The sequence below is a fragment of the Nelusetta ayraudi genome, unplaced genomic scaffold (assembly GCF_046127955.1).
Source record: "Nelusetta ayraudi isolate G7.1 ecotype Tasmania unplaced genomic scaffold, CSIRO-AGI_Nayr_v1 ptg000195l, whole genome shotgun sequence".
Taxonomy (NCBI): Eukaryota; Metazoa; Chordata; class Actinopteri; order Tetraodontiformes; family Monacanthidae; genus Nelusetta; species Nelusetta ayraudi.
Window position 1 is genome coordinate 400,001 of NW_027466244.1, and position 12,002 is coordinate 412,002.

Sequence of the window (12,002 nt, forward strand, 5' to 3'; positions counted from 1 at the left end):
GGAAACAGGCAGTCCCAGGGGAACGGCGGTGGAAACCCTTTGATTTCAGCAGTGTATTGGCTCATCTCAATCCTTTTGTCTCTTCAAGGGCTTTTGCTCGTTGAACCCCCTGACGTTTCAAAGCGCAATGAAAGTTAAATGCATGTTTGAAGAGGAACCGGGTCAAGTGTTATCTGCAGTGAAAGTCAACCGACATGTCTGTTGGCTGCTGGCGGAGGCGGTGGGGGGCGAATAGCAGCAGCAGCAGCAGCGGTGCTGTGGATCAGTCAGAGCTGCGATATGAGGGATGTTTTCAGTTAGGCTGCTTTGCATACAGACGCTGCACGGCGCTCGCATGGGGCCGCTTGTGGAAATGCAGAGGGCCTTGTCGCCAGTTGTTACGCGGACATTGCGCTAAGCATGCATGCATGCCGGGTTGTGCATTTTTTTGTTTTGATTGTGCGAGTGTGCCAAAAAAAAAAAAAAAGTACTCAAGTGTTTGAAGGACGTAGAGTGAGCCAGTCATCGCTGTGGGGGAGGAAACGTACCCACCTGGTGACACAGGAGCTTGTTTGACCAACATTGACCCCACCAGGCTGCTGAAAATCCCACATTTTAAAGAGCCACTTGTTGAAAAGAGCTTGTTTTTGTTTGTTGTCAGACCGTTAGTTGAATTCTCATTGAAATAGCAACAAGCTTTATAACGGAGTCTGCAGAAGTAAGGATGCAGTCTGGCTGATGGAAGTTTAGCTCTTGTCGTCACCTCATGCTGCTGCTGCCGCCTTCCTCCTCAGAATCCATTCAGCTGATTTAAAAAAATAAAAAATAAATCCATAATGAACAGTCGGATCACAGTGACGCAAAAAACAAATAGTGAAATCAGAGGTCCAATGTGTAACTTCACCTTCCTCTCAGTCAAATGTGTAGCAGATACCTGGCTTTGGTTTGTCTGTTCCATTCTCTCACTCAACGCTTATTTCTGTTCTGCCTCGGGACTCGTTCACTGACTAAAAATGGAAGCCGTTGGTGTGATTCCTGATTTGAAGTGGAGGCAGTGAACCAGGTGACGCGCCAGGCTGCTGCAGCTCAGCTCGGTTTCACTCCATTGCGCAGTGCTAAAGTGTAGCAGTCGGATGAAAACTGTGTTCACTGCACCAAACCAAAGGAAGAGGGTTTATGAATAAAACTGTGTCTCTGTTTTTAACGTCGTGCCTGGGAATTGGCTTGTGCTGCGTACTGATCTCCGTCTGGCTAATGTGAAAGTGATGCTTTCACCTTCCTTTTTTGTGAATCAGAATAAATCTTGCAGACAAGCCTGCCAGCTCACCGGCCCAATTTTTAATGAGTAAAAAGCAGGAGGAGCGTTGGTTCAAAGGCCGATCAAAGATTTATGGCGGCCGGCGGTGGTTCTCTATTTCCACGGGGCTCCACTGTGGCCTCACAGGTGTTTTCACTTACGCCAGGCTCATTCTTGCTGCGCTCGCTTCAGATAACGGAGGCTATTACGCGAGGTCACTAAAGCTCTCAGACTCGCTGGCAGTTTTGGGGAGTTGAGCATCGTGACGTTGGCTCGGGACAGAACAAAGCAAACGCTGTTCACTGGCACGAGCAGGAGACTTGGATTGATTTTTTTTTTTTTTTTTTTGTCTTAAAGGTTTTTACACAAATCATGTACAGGAGTGTGACTGAAGAAACAAAGCCGAGGCTATTTTGAAACAGAAAAAAGCAAAAAATTCTGAACATAACTTAAAAAAAAAAAAAAAAAGCCTCAAACTCTCACATCAAAGACAAGACAAGCATGTTTGATTCATTTTTCTGAAGTTGTATCAAAATTAGTTGCCTGTAGATATTTCTAAAAGCTAAATAGTAGCAGTTTCTGTGTTGTGGCTAACGCCTGCCGTTTGTCTGCAGGAAAAACGCCAAGGTGGACAACCTTTTGTTCAAGGTGGAGAGGATGAGAGGCGAACAGGAGACTCGCAGGTAAACCAGGTGCAGGGAGGATCAAATCTTTGATGCCTTCCCTCGTCTGCTGAAGATGTCGGATCGTAACACAACATTGCAGTGCAGCTCGATTTCATTGACTCCAAAAACCTTCTTGGAAGACTTCAAACTTGAACATCGTTATGTTTCTATCACAGCCTGGCCTCCAACCTGCAGCTCACCTTCACAGGCTTCTTCCATAAAGCAGGTAACTTTGACCTGGTCCACCCTCAAGTCCAGTCGGGACGCAAGGGGACTTTTATTTAGTTCCTCTTTGTGGTTTTCTCTCAGGGAAGCCGTCGCAGGACAGCGAGAACGAGCAGAACTCGGTGTCCCTGGAGGTGCTGCTGGTCAAAGTGTGTCACAAGAAGAGGAAGGTGTGTGGCAACTGACGTCGCGGCTTCTCCCGCTGACTGGCTGCGTTTCCATCACCCCTAGAATTGCATAAAACCTAAATATGTCAATAAAAAACCTGCTGATGGAAACAGCGAAACTATGAAAAACCTCTCAAACCTGACTGAAAGGTTTTGAGGCCCTCATGAGGTGGTTTTTCACATTTACACGTCAGCGGGTGTGACGTACAGGGTCCTGTGACCAGTTCACTGGCCAGTGAAAATTTTTGGACGGAGGGAGAAACAAAACATTTTGACAAGTCATCAAAGGGAAAAATATAACAAGCATTCTGGACAGCAAACAACATGGAAATGCAGATTTACGACAAAATGTTTTGTACCTCCGTCCTCCTCACTGTGGCGTCTGGCGGGACAAGATTGGATGAGAATTCTTATGCGCTTCACGCCTGCAAATCGCAGTTGTACTTTTTCACTTTTTCACTTTTATTTTGCAAAACAATGTCATGGAAACGCAGCTGCTGTCTCTCCTCGGTCCAGGACGTGAGCTGTCCGGTGAAGCAGATCCCGACGGGGAAGAAGCAGGTTCCTCTGAACCCGGACACCAGTGCCGGGCCCCACACCAAGTCAGGCTCCTTTCCCACCCTGCTGGTGCCCAGCAGCGAGTTCGAGCCCAGCAACTCCCACATGGTCAAGTCCTACTCGCTGCTCTTCAGAGTGTCCAGGAGCGGCTGCCCGCGGGCGCAGACCAACGGCCTGACGAACGGAGAGAGTCACCACAACCGGGGTGAGGCTGCGTGTGGAGAAGTCACGAGGAGGACGACCTGTGGACGAGTTTCTGTCCAAATGTTGGATCCTTCCGTGAAGGTTTTAAAGATCTGAAAACACCCTGTGTGTGTGTGTGTGTGTGTGTGTGTGTGTGTGTGTGTGTGTGTGTGTGTGTGTGTGTGTGTGTGTGTGTGTGTGTGTGTGTGTGTGTGTGTGTGTGTGTGTGTGTGTGTGTGTGTGCGTGCGTGCGTGCGTGCGTGCGGGGTTCAGATTTCACAGAGGAAGCGGTGAACAGGAAGAGGCGGAGCTCCTCGTTGGTGGGGGAGGAGGAAGAGGAGGAGGAAGGAGAAACCACGTTCGTGGCTCAGATGACTGTCTTTGATAAAAACAGGTGATTCTCCCACGTCCGTCACTGAGAGGAAGCAGCAGCAGCAGCAACGTTGCTCCTCCGAGCAGCAGAATCATGACGTGTCGTCCGTGTGTCCAGGCGCCTGCAGCTGCTGGACGGAGAGTACGAGGTGTCCATGCAGGAGACAGAGGAGTGTCCTGTCAACAAGAAGAGGGCCACCTGGGAGACCATCCTGGACGGGAAGGTGTGTGTGTGTGTAGTAACGTTGTAGTCAAGACGGCACCAACCGAGACCAAGACCTCATCAAGACTGGAGAGCATGGGCTGCTGCTGCAGTGTCTTTTAGGTTTCGGACCTGACGTGGTCTCCCTCCCTCCTGCAGTGTCTGCCTCCCTTGGAGAGCTTCTCCCAGGGTCCCACGCTGCAGTTCACGCTGCACTGGACCACCGACTCATCGGACCGCTCCACTGCGCCCGTGGCCAAACCCCTGGCCACCCGCAACTGTGAGAGCAACCACGACCCCAGCAGGCCGAGCACCCTGAGGGCCGCGCACGCACCAGGTGAGCAGGCGCACGGCGGCGCAGTGTTGTAGTTCAGAGCCGCACCAACTGAGACCTAAATAGAACCGAGACCGAGACCGTACAGCTAAGAGAAGAGAATGTTCCTAATTTTGGCCTCAGCTGTGTACATCAAAGGAAAATCACAACATCGCACAACAAGTTTTCAAGTTTGCGTCTCCACGAGTGGAACAGCGACTATTATTTTCAGCGAGGTATCTTTTCATAGTTTTTGTTGTCATGTTGCTGCCTTGGCAGTTTTGCTTCATTAAGTTAAAAAAGGAATTAAATAGGAATAATTTAATTGAAAATGCCACGCATGAACAAAATGTGTAAAAACAATTAAATAATAATATACATGTCTGAGTTCGACACTAAAAATACAGTGACATGTGGTTGTGAAAGATCTCAAAGTTCTGCATGGCTCTCTGGATGAGGAGGTCCAACAGAATGGGCGTCACATGTCCGGGTGTGCCAAACAGCATAACAAAGCAGCAGCTGGATTCTTTTCTGTTATGATCGTGTCATTGCAGCGATGGCCGAGTCTCGACCGGTCTTGATCAGAAATCCCGAGTCCGCCCAGTCCGAGACCGAGCAAGGACCCGGGATTAATGCCTCCGAGACCAGACCACAAGTCTCTAAAAAAAAAAAAGCGGTCTTGGGACTGAGACCAATCTCTCCAGTGCTCCAACACTGTGGCAACGCCGGTGTTTTACTGCAGTTGGATTGACTCCACCCTCTGTGTGATTGTTCTCTGTGCCGCAGCCGTCAAAGAGTCCCTCAGCGCAGACGTGCAGAGCAGAAGGGAGCAGGTCGCCGCAGAGCCGCGGCAGAAGCTCCGCATCTTCTACCAGGTGGGTCCTCACCTCACCTCACCTCACCTGGTGTTGGAGGCGGGAGCAGACGTGTGGAGCTGACAGTGTGTCTCCTCCCCCTGTGCAGTTCCAGTACAACAACAACACCCGGCAGCAGACGGAGGCCAGAGACGACCTGCACTGTCCCTGGTGCACACTCAACTGCAGGAAGCTCTACAGCCTGATCAAGCACCTCAAGCTGTCCCACTCCCGCTTCATCTTCAACTATGTGGTGAGACACACACACACACACACACACACACACACACACACACTCACACACACACACACACACACTCACGCCTCAGTAGCGGGAGGTATCTGATAGGGCAGCAACAATTAGTCGACATAACCAATTTTGTCGACTACATGCTGAAGCAACGACGCGTCGTGTTGTTGTTACTGTAGATTTAAGGAGGTCGGGTTAAACTGAAGTCCAGAATAGGCGGTGAAAATAAAGAAGATGATCGTGACGAATGTCAAAGATAGTTGGTGGTTGCAGCGCTAGTATCTGACTGGTCTCGCGTCTCCCGACGCTCCTCAGCCTCACCCTAAAGGAGCAAAGATCGAAGTGTCCATCAACGAGGGTTACGACGGCTCCTACGCAGGGAACCCGCAGGACATCCACAGTCAACCAGGCTTCGCCTTCAGCAGGAACGGCCCCGTCAAGAGGACGGCCGTCACCCACGTCCTCACCTGCAGGTGATCTTCGCCGTCTTACGCGGTGCTGGAGGCTGGAGGCGGGAGGCTGTGCTCATGAGTCGCGCTCCAGATGGATTCATTTTCTTTCTATTGGTGTTTTTTCACTCCCTCGTTTCCCACTTCCTCCTTTCTGCCCCAGACCAAAGAGGACCAAGGCGAGTCTCTCCGAGTTCCTGGAGTCGGAGGACGGCGACCGGGAGCAGCAGAGGCCCTACATCAGCGGACACAACAGGCTGTACTTCCACAGCGACAGCTGCGTGCCGCTGCGGCCGCAGGAGATGGAGGTGGACAGCGAGGACGAGAGAGACCCCGACTGGCTGAAGGAGAAGACGGCCAAGGTCGGTCGTCCCGGGGATGAGCGCCACCGATTGGCCCGTTGATGAGATGAAAGAAATGTTTTGACCACGTTTGCTTCTCACTGCAGCAAATTGAGGAGTTCACCGACGTCAACGAGGGCGAGAAGGAGATCATGAAGCTGTGGAACCTCCACGTCATGAAACACGGGTGTGTGTTGCAGTACTGGACATTGGTCTCGGTCTCCGGACCACTTTTTTAAGGGTCTCGGCCTCGGACTTGGCGGACTGGGGATTTTTGATCCAGACCGGTTGAAACTCAGCCAACACTGTAATGACGCGATAATAACAGAAAATAATCCAGCTGCTGCCGTTTTACGCTCTGCTGGTGACACCCAGAGTGACACCCTGGCCCATTATTCCTAGTTCATCTCTTTTGTAATTTTATGAAGCAAAGTTATTTTTTGGAAAACGGTTCAAAATAGTTGGCAAAGCAGCAAAAAGTTCAAGAAAATGATGAAAAGATACCTCGCTGAAAAGAGATGTTTCGTTCGGTTTAGAAGCAAACTTGAAGTCTTTTTTTTTTTCTTCTTCTTCTTCTTTTTTGTCATTTTTCTTTGATGCATAAAGTCTTGGTCTGGTCTTGATCTCGATGCTCTTGAGATGTCTCGGTCTCAGTTGGTGCGGTCCTGACTACAACACTAGTTGACTGAGAGTGGGCCTCAGCATGGTTTTATTATCTTCAACACTTGCTAGAACCATTTTTAACGAGGCCTTCGTGTCCACATTTTTCTAACCCAGTCAACGCCGATCCCCTGCTGCGGCCACAGCTCCACTCGACTGTTTGATACACGGTGTCTCTTCCTCCTTTCCTTCCCTCCAGCTTCATCGCCGACAACCAGATGAACGAGTCCTGCCTGCTGTTCGCCGAGCAGAACGGCGCGCACATCGTCCGGCACAACCTCTGCCGCAACTTCCTGCTGCACCTGGTCAGCATGCACGACTTCAACCTGGTCACCACGCTGACCATCGAGCGCGCCATGGCCCGCCTCCGCCTCCTCAAGAGCCAGCCGGGCCAGCGGGACGGAGCCGGGCTGCGGCAGGAGGAGGACGAGGAGGAGGAGGACTGGGAGACGGCCGAGGAGTCCCAGCCGGATCCCGATCCCGATCCCGACATGTCGGAGGACAGAGCCGGAAGCGGAGGGACGAGCAGCGGCTGCTCGGGAAAGAAGGACCAATCACAGGAGGGGAGCGCAGTGGCCGATACAGAGCAAGAAACATCCGGTCTGGACTAAAGGCGAGACCTTCTGGTCTGACTCCAGAGTCACTCCAGAGTCACCAGACAGCAGGAAGCCATTTCTTCTTTTCCACCTGTAAACCAGGCTCCACATTTCTGGATTATTGGATGTTGTTTTTCCTATGGGGGGGGGTTTTGTAGCTGACGGGCGTCTCTCTGGGTTCACACACGCACAAAACAGAATCGACCTTCAGCCGGCGGCCACGCTGTGTGAGAATGAGCCAATCAGGTAACATGATGTGCTTTTTACTTGACAGGAGCGGTGCCAACACGCGCCTGCGCTCCTCTTGCGGTGCTACGTCTTTGCGTTTTCTCATTTGTCGTCGGGTGAGCGAGTGCCTCCTGTGAAACGGAGAGAGAGAGAAAGAGAGAGAGAGAGAGAGAGAGAGAGAGAGGCGCCTGGTTCCCTGGAAGACGGCAGAGATGCGTCGGGGGTTGGAGGAAAAGACGCGTTCACCCGTTGCGTGCCGGTTCTGCTCACTGCTGATCTCGGACTCGTGTTGCTCCTCCAGGTGCCAGGCTCCGTTTTCACTTCTTTGGACGTTTGCTGCTGTTTTCACTCAAAGGGCTCTTGAAAGTGCTGATCCGTTTGTTTTTCTCCCCCCAGTTAATTTAAGCGATTGATGAAATAATGCCAAGTTTTAAAGGGCAGCCAGGTAAATCCATTAGGTCAAAGGTCAACGTTACGGAGGCGCCGTTCCCTTTTCTTTGCCATTACGTGCTTTCTTTGAATTTATGTGTGAATAATTAGCTTTGGATTACAACTTCTTAGGAGTGAGTTTTTCTCTATTTCTCTAGTTTCAGACCAAAGGGGGGAGGGGTTTTGCTGCAGATTTGTGTTTTTTCTTAAAAATAAAAAGAAGAAGAAGAAGAAGAAGAAGTAAAAAAAAAAAAAAGACTTGAGTAATGGAGACCACTGCCTCGATATGGTCCCGGGTCCAGTGAAACAGGATGCACGGCGTGCACATGCTGCATCATGTGACCAGCTGAGCACTTTGTGTTTGTTGCATTCTATTTGATTTTCTTTTTCTCTTTCTTTCCATTCACACGAGACCAGCAGCATTTTGCACATGATGGGGGTTCATCAGTTTCTGTAAAACCAGCTTGACATTGTGAACTTTTAAAGTTGAGTCAAATGGTTTTCTAATAAAAAGAACAGTTTGGTATCATTACAAGTCACACGCTCCTTTCTTTCTTGTGTTTTTTTCTTTGTTGGTATTATCTATTGTTAGTGTTATGAGTTCATTGATTGAGATTGCAACAGAAACATGCAGTACGCAACATTGACCAGCTTGTGTCACTGTTTCTATATATGATGGTTCATCATTTCGAGGCAGAGGAGGATCTGTGTGTTCTATGTACTCAACCAAAGGCAGTGCTGAGGATGTGGATGTTGTCGTACTGCAGAGGAACTCCACCCCCAGGAGGCTCAGGTCTGCGGTGGAATCCACTTTTTTTTTTAATTATTATTATTATTATGAAACATCCAACAACAAAAAGTTGATATTGAAAATTCCCATTAAATCTTGAGCTCATACGTGTAAGATTTCAAATGAACTGGATGACAATTCTGTTCTTATGAAACAAAACACACATCACAGTGTGACTGAAATAACCCAGCCCCCCTTTCTTTGTTGTCTTTTGTGTCAACAATGTGAGTGAGTGCTGACTCAGTCTTGTCTATTGTGTTTTTCATCTTGAAATGAGAATGGTAACAAAAGCCTGCATACAGATTAGAACAATCTAAAAACAGTAATACTGACCCATTTTGTCAGCTGCCACATTGATTCTTTCAGTCAGCATCAAACTCTGCTGTATTGTGATTTTCCAATCAGTAGAACTTCATTTTTTGTTGCCTTTAAATGAACTCAAAAAAGACCATTTTGCTGCCTTGGGCAGAAACACAACAAAACATCTGGAAATCTTTTTTTGAAATGACTTTAAAACATTTGCCAACATTCCTTTGTACCCTGAAACATCAGGTATCCAACGTACATACATTCAGAGTCAGCAACCTCTTGGTTGGAACAAGGCTTGGGTTATTATGTGCAGATCACAAAGACCACGCAGCTGGTGTACGCAGGAAGTTGATCTGCGGAATTCTTTTGCCTCCTGATAATAAAGGGTTCCTCTCTTCCGAAACCCAGAACCCACCAACTGCTCTCTTCAGTGTCCACAGCCTGACAGAGACACCAGGAGGAGAAGCTGACGGGACAGAAAAGACCTTGTTCTGCCCGACGTGGCCCATCGCTCTGACACTGTCCTGCTCTGTGCTGGAGAACCACTGGACGACGTTCCCGCCCGTCAAAAGTCAAGTGCGTCTCGTTTCACTCCTTGACAAATTCCGTGGAGGAAAAATGCTGTTCACTATGAAAGATGCCCAGTGTTACTACGATTTCCTCTGCGTGCCGAGCTGTGACCCCAGTGGCTCTGGAGCCATCAAACAGCCGGACGTCTCTGGTGGACTCAGCAGCAGCAGCAGCAGTGGTGGCAGCATGGTAAGAACCTGCTTCATCCTATTTGACCAGATAACATCAAGTTTGCTCCTCTTGTGTGGTTGTTGTGCTCTCCTCTGTTGTCTGCCTCACTACTGCACTTGCATTGTGTTTCTATTGTGCGCCTTTATGTCTCGGGTTCCAAGTAATGCTGCACAAAAAGCAGACTGATTGTTAAGCAATGAAGGAATATCATGTATAAAAAGAAAGAAGTTGACAGCGAGTATAGCAGCAACCTCTGTAAAAGAGGGACAACAACAAAAAAAATAAATAATTGTGGTTCCAAACTTTGAGCAGACAAAACAAGGGCTCTGTTGAAAGTGAAAAGTTGCTCCCGCTGCTCTGCTGACTTCAGGCCCTCGCTGCAGCGCACAGAGTTTATCTCCTCTGTGCAGCAAACATCTCATCAGCTCCATTTCTGCAGACCGACAAAGCTCAGGCTGTCTGGCAGCTCTCACAGCACAACTTCCAGCAGCAGCAGCAGCAGCAGCAGAGATAGCGGAGATCCAGCAGTGAAACTATTTAATGTTTCACATCAAACGGCTTCCTCCCACTCTGCCCTATAGTCCTTTATCGTCTGGCTAATAATCTCTGCCATTTCATAAATCTGTGAGATAGCATCCACCCACATCCCCTTAGATGTCTTTTTTTTTTTTTTTTTTTTGAGGGCTGCACCGTCTCAAGGTTGCGGCCCATCAAAATGAATCTGAGCGGGGTTGAAAAGAAGAGCAGCCGGCCAACGATTACTGCAGAGCTCACTGAGAAACCGCAGGACGTAAATACAAAGTGAGGCAGAAGCGCAGGATTTGTCTGCGGCGAAGGTTCCTGAGCCCTGCTGATAAGGTGGGCCGGTGCAGCCTTTATCACTATTTGCCCATGAAGTGGATCATATTTCGCTGTGTGAACAAACCCTGTTCTGAGAGCTGCTGAACAGCAGCACGTGAATTAGGCGATCGCTGCATCCGCCAAACGGCACAATGCATTTAAAATGAAGCAGCAGCGCAACATTACCTGACTCACAGTGTCATTGTGGCCCTGAGGACACCGTGGTGTCTGAATTCTGACTTCCACCTGCTAAATTTTTTTTATCTTCTCAGTGCATATTTAGTATTATCTGTACTGCATCTGTTACATGATTACTTATTACCACTTTGTTTGGCTTCCTCCAAGAAAACACCTGCCGTGAGTCTGTTTGTTTTGTCCTTATGCTTGTGTTTCGATGTTATGTTTCCAATTCAATTGTTTAAATGTACAGCACTCGGACTGGCCGGGCCTAGCCCTGTGCTTTTTAAAATGTGCTATATAAATAAAGTTGATGGTGATAATGATGATGATGATGATGATGATGATGATGATGTTAAGACTGATATAGGATTATGACAACATTGTGTGAATCAATATTCTTGACTTGAGCACGATGACGTGCATATAAGCTTGTTAACACAAGTGGGTGTAAGTGGCAGCACGACACACAAGGTAATCAACTAAAACCTGGCAGATGTTCGAATGATACTTCTGCGATGTGTCTGTCGACATTAAGCTAACTTAATACCCACAACACGTGTGTGTGTGTGTGTGTGTGTGTGTGTGTGTGTGTGTGTGTGTGTGTGTGTGTGTAAGAGCTCAGAGGAGGGCGACAGGGGAGCCGCCGCTCCTCTTCCTCCAGGATGGAGCCGCCACACGTCTCCCGAGGGGCTCGACTATTACGTCAACAGCTCGAGCAACGGTACGTGCGAACAAGCACACGGCTCGGGGAACTCTAAACCCGCTCCGTATGGGTCTGCTGACAAAAGACACACAATGGTCAAACTTTGCTGATAAAAGTACAGGTTCAAGTGGCAACAAAATTAGACAGCACCTCAACGTTTTAAGGAGCAAAATGAGCGAACTTTTAAGCTAGCCAGCTAAACCGGCTAAAAAGAGTTGCCAAACGTCCCTTAAACTACGGAACTGTCCTGTATTTGACAATGAAATGGCGCGTTCCGTTTTGAATCGATACGGTCCGGGGTCTGACCCGTATTGTCTTGAACGTCATTCCCCCCCCCCCCCCTGATGAAAACTCACGTTCGTTTCCCTAGATTTTGCGTTAAAAAAAAAAAAATCGTAATATACGCAGCTACAGTCAATACAATTGCGTAGTTTGCGTAGAGTAAGGATCGCTTTCTTTTCAGCTTTATTCATGTAATTCCTTTGTGAAAGTCATCCATCCTGTACTTTATTGACTGTTGTGTAAAAAAAAAAAAACATGTTCAATGAAAAGATTTCAATACAATTATATAAATGAATAGCCGGTGATGGTCATGGCCCTGGGCACTGCGGGAGGCCTCCTTTATTTTTCTCAATGAGTGTTGGCAATACTTGTTATGGTTGCGTTCAACC

General features: G+C 48.5%; 1 protein-coding gene across 1 annotated transcript in view; it reads left to right on the forward strand.

The window, feature by feature from the left end:
• LOC142881439 (polycomb protein suz12-B-like) overlaps positions 1-8,303 on the forward strand; it is a 9,923-nt gene extending 1,620 nt beyond the window's left edge. Inside the window, exons 4-17 of the mRNA XM_076015726.1 lie at positions 1,891-1,959; positions 2,118-2,167; positions 2,251-2,336; positions 2,850-3,096; positions 3,348-3,468; positions 3,565-3,670; positions 3,808-3,985; positions 4,748-4,836; positions 4,925-5,068; positions 5,381-5,538; positions 5,678-5,876; positions 5,963-6,042; positions 6,715-7,435; positions 7,516-8,303. Coding sequence (XP_075871841.1) covers positions 1,891-1,959; positions 2,118-2,167; positions 2,251-2,336; positions 2,850-3,096; positions 3,348-3,468; positions 3,565-3,670; positions 3,808-3,985; positions 4,748-4,836; positions 4,925-5,068; positions 5,381-5,538; positions 5,678-5,876; positions 5,963-6,042; positions 6,715-7,126 — 1,939 coding nt within the window. The 3' untranslated portion in view covers positions 7,127-7,435; positions 7,516-8,303. The remainder of the gene's footprint in view (positions 1-1,890; positions 1,960-2,117; positions 2,168-2,250; positions 2,337-2,849; positions 3,097-3,347; positions 3,469-3,564; positions 3,671-3,807; positions 3,986-4,747; positions 4,837-4,924; positions 5,069-5,380; positions 5,539-5,677; positions 5,877-5,962; positions 6,043-6,714; positions 7,436-7,515) is intronic.
• The last annotated feature ends 3,699 nt before the right edge of the window (positions 8,304-12,002 follow it).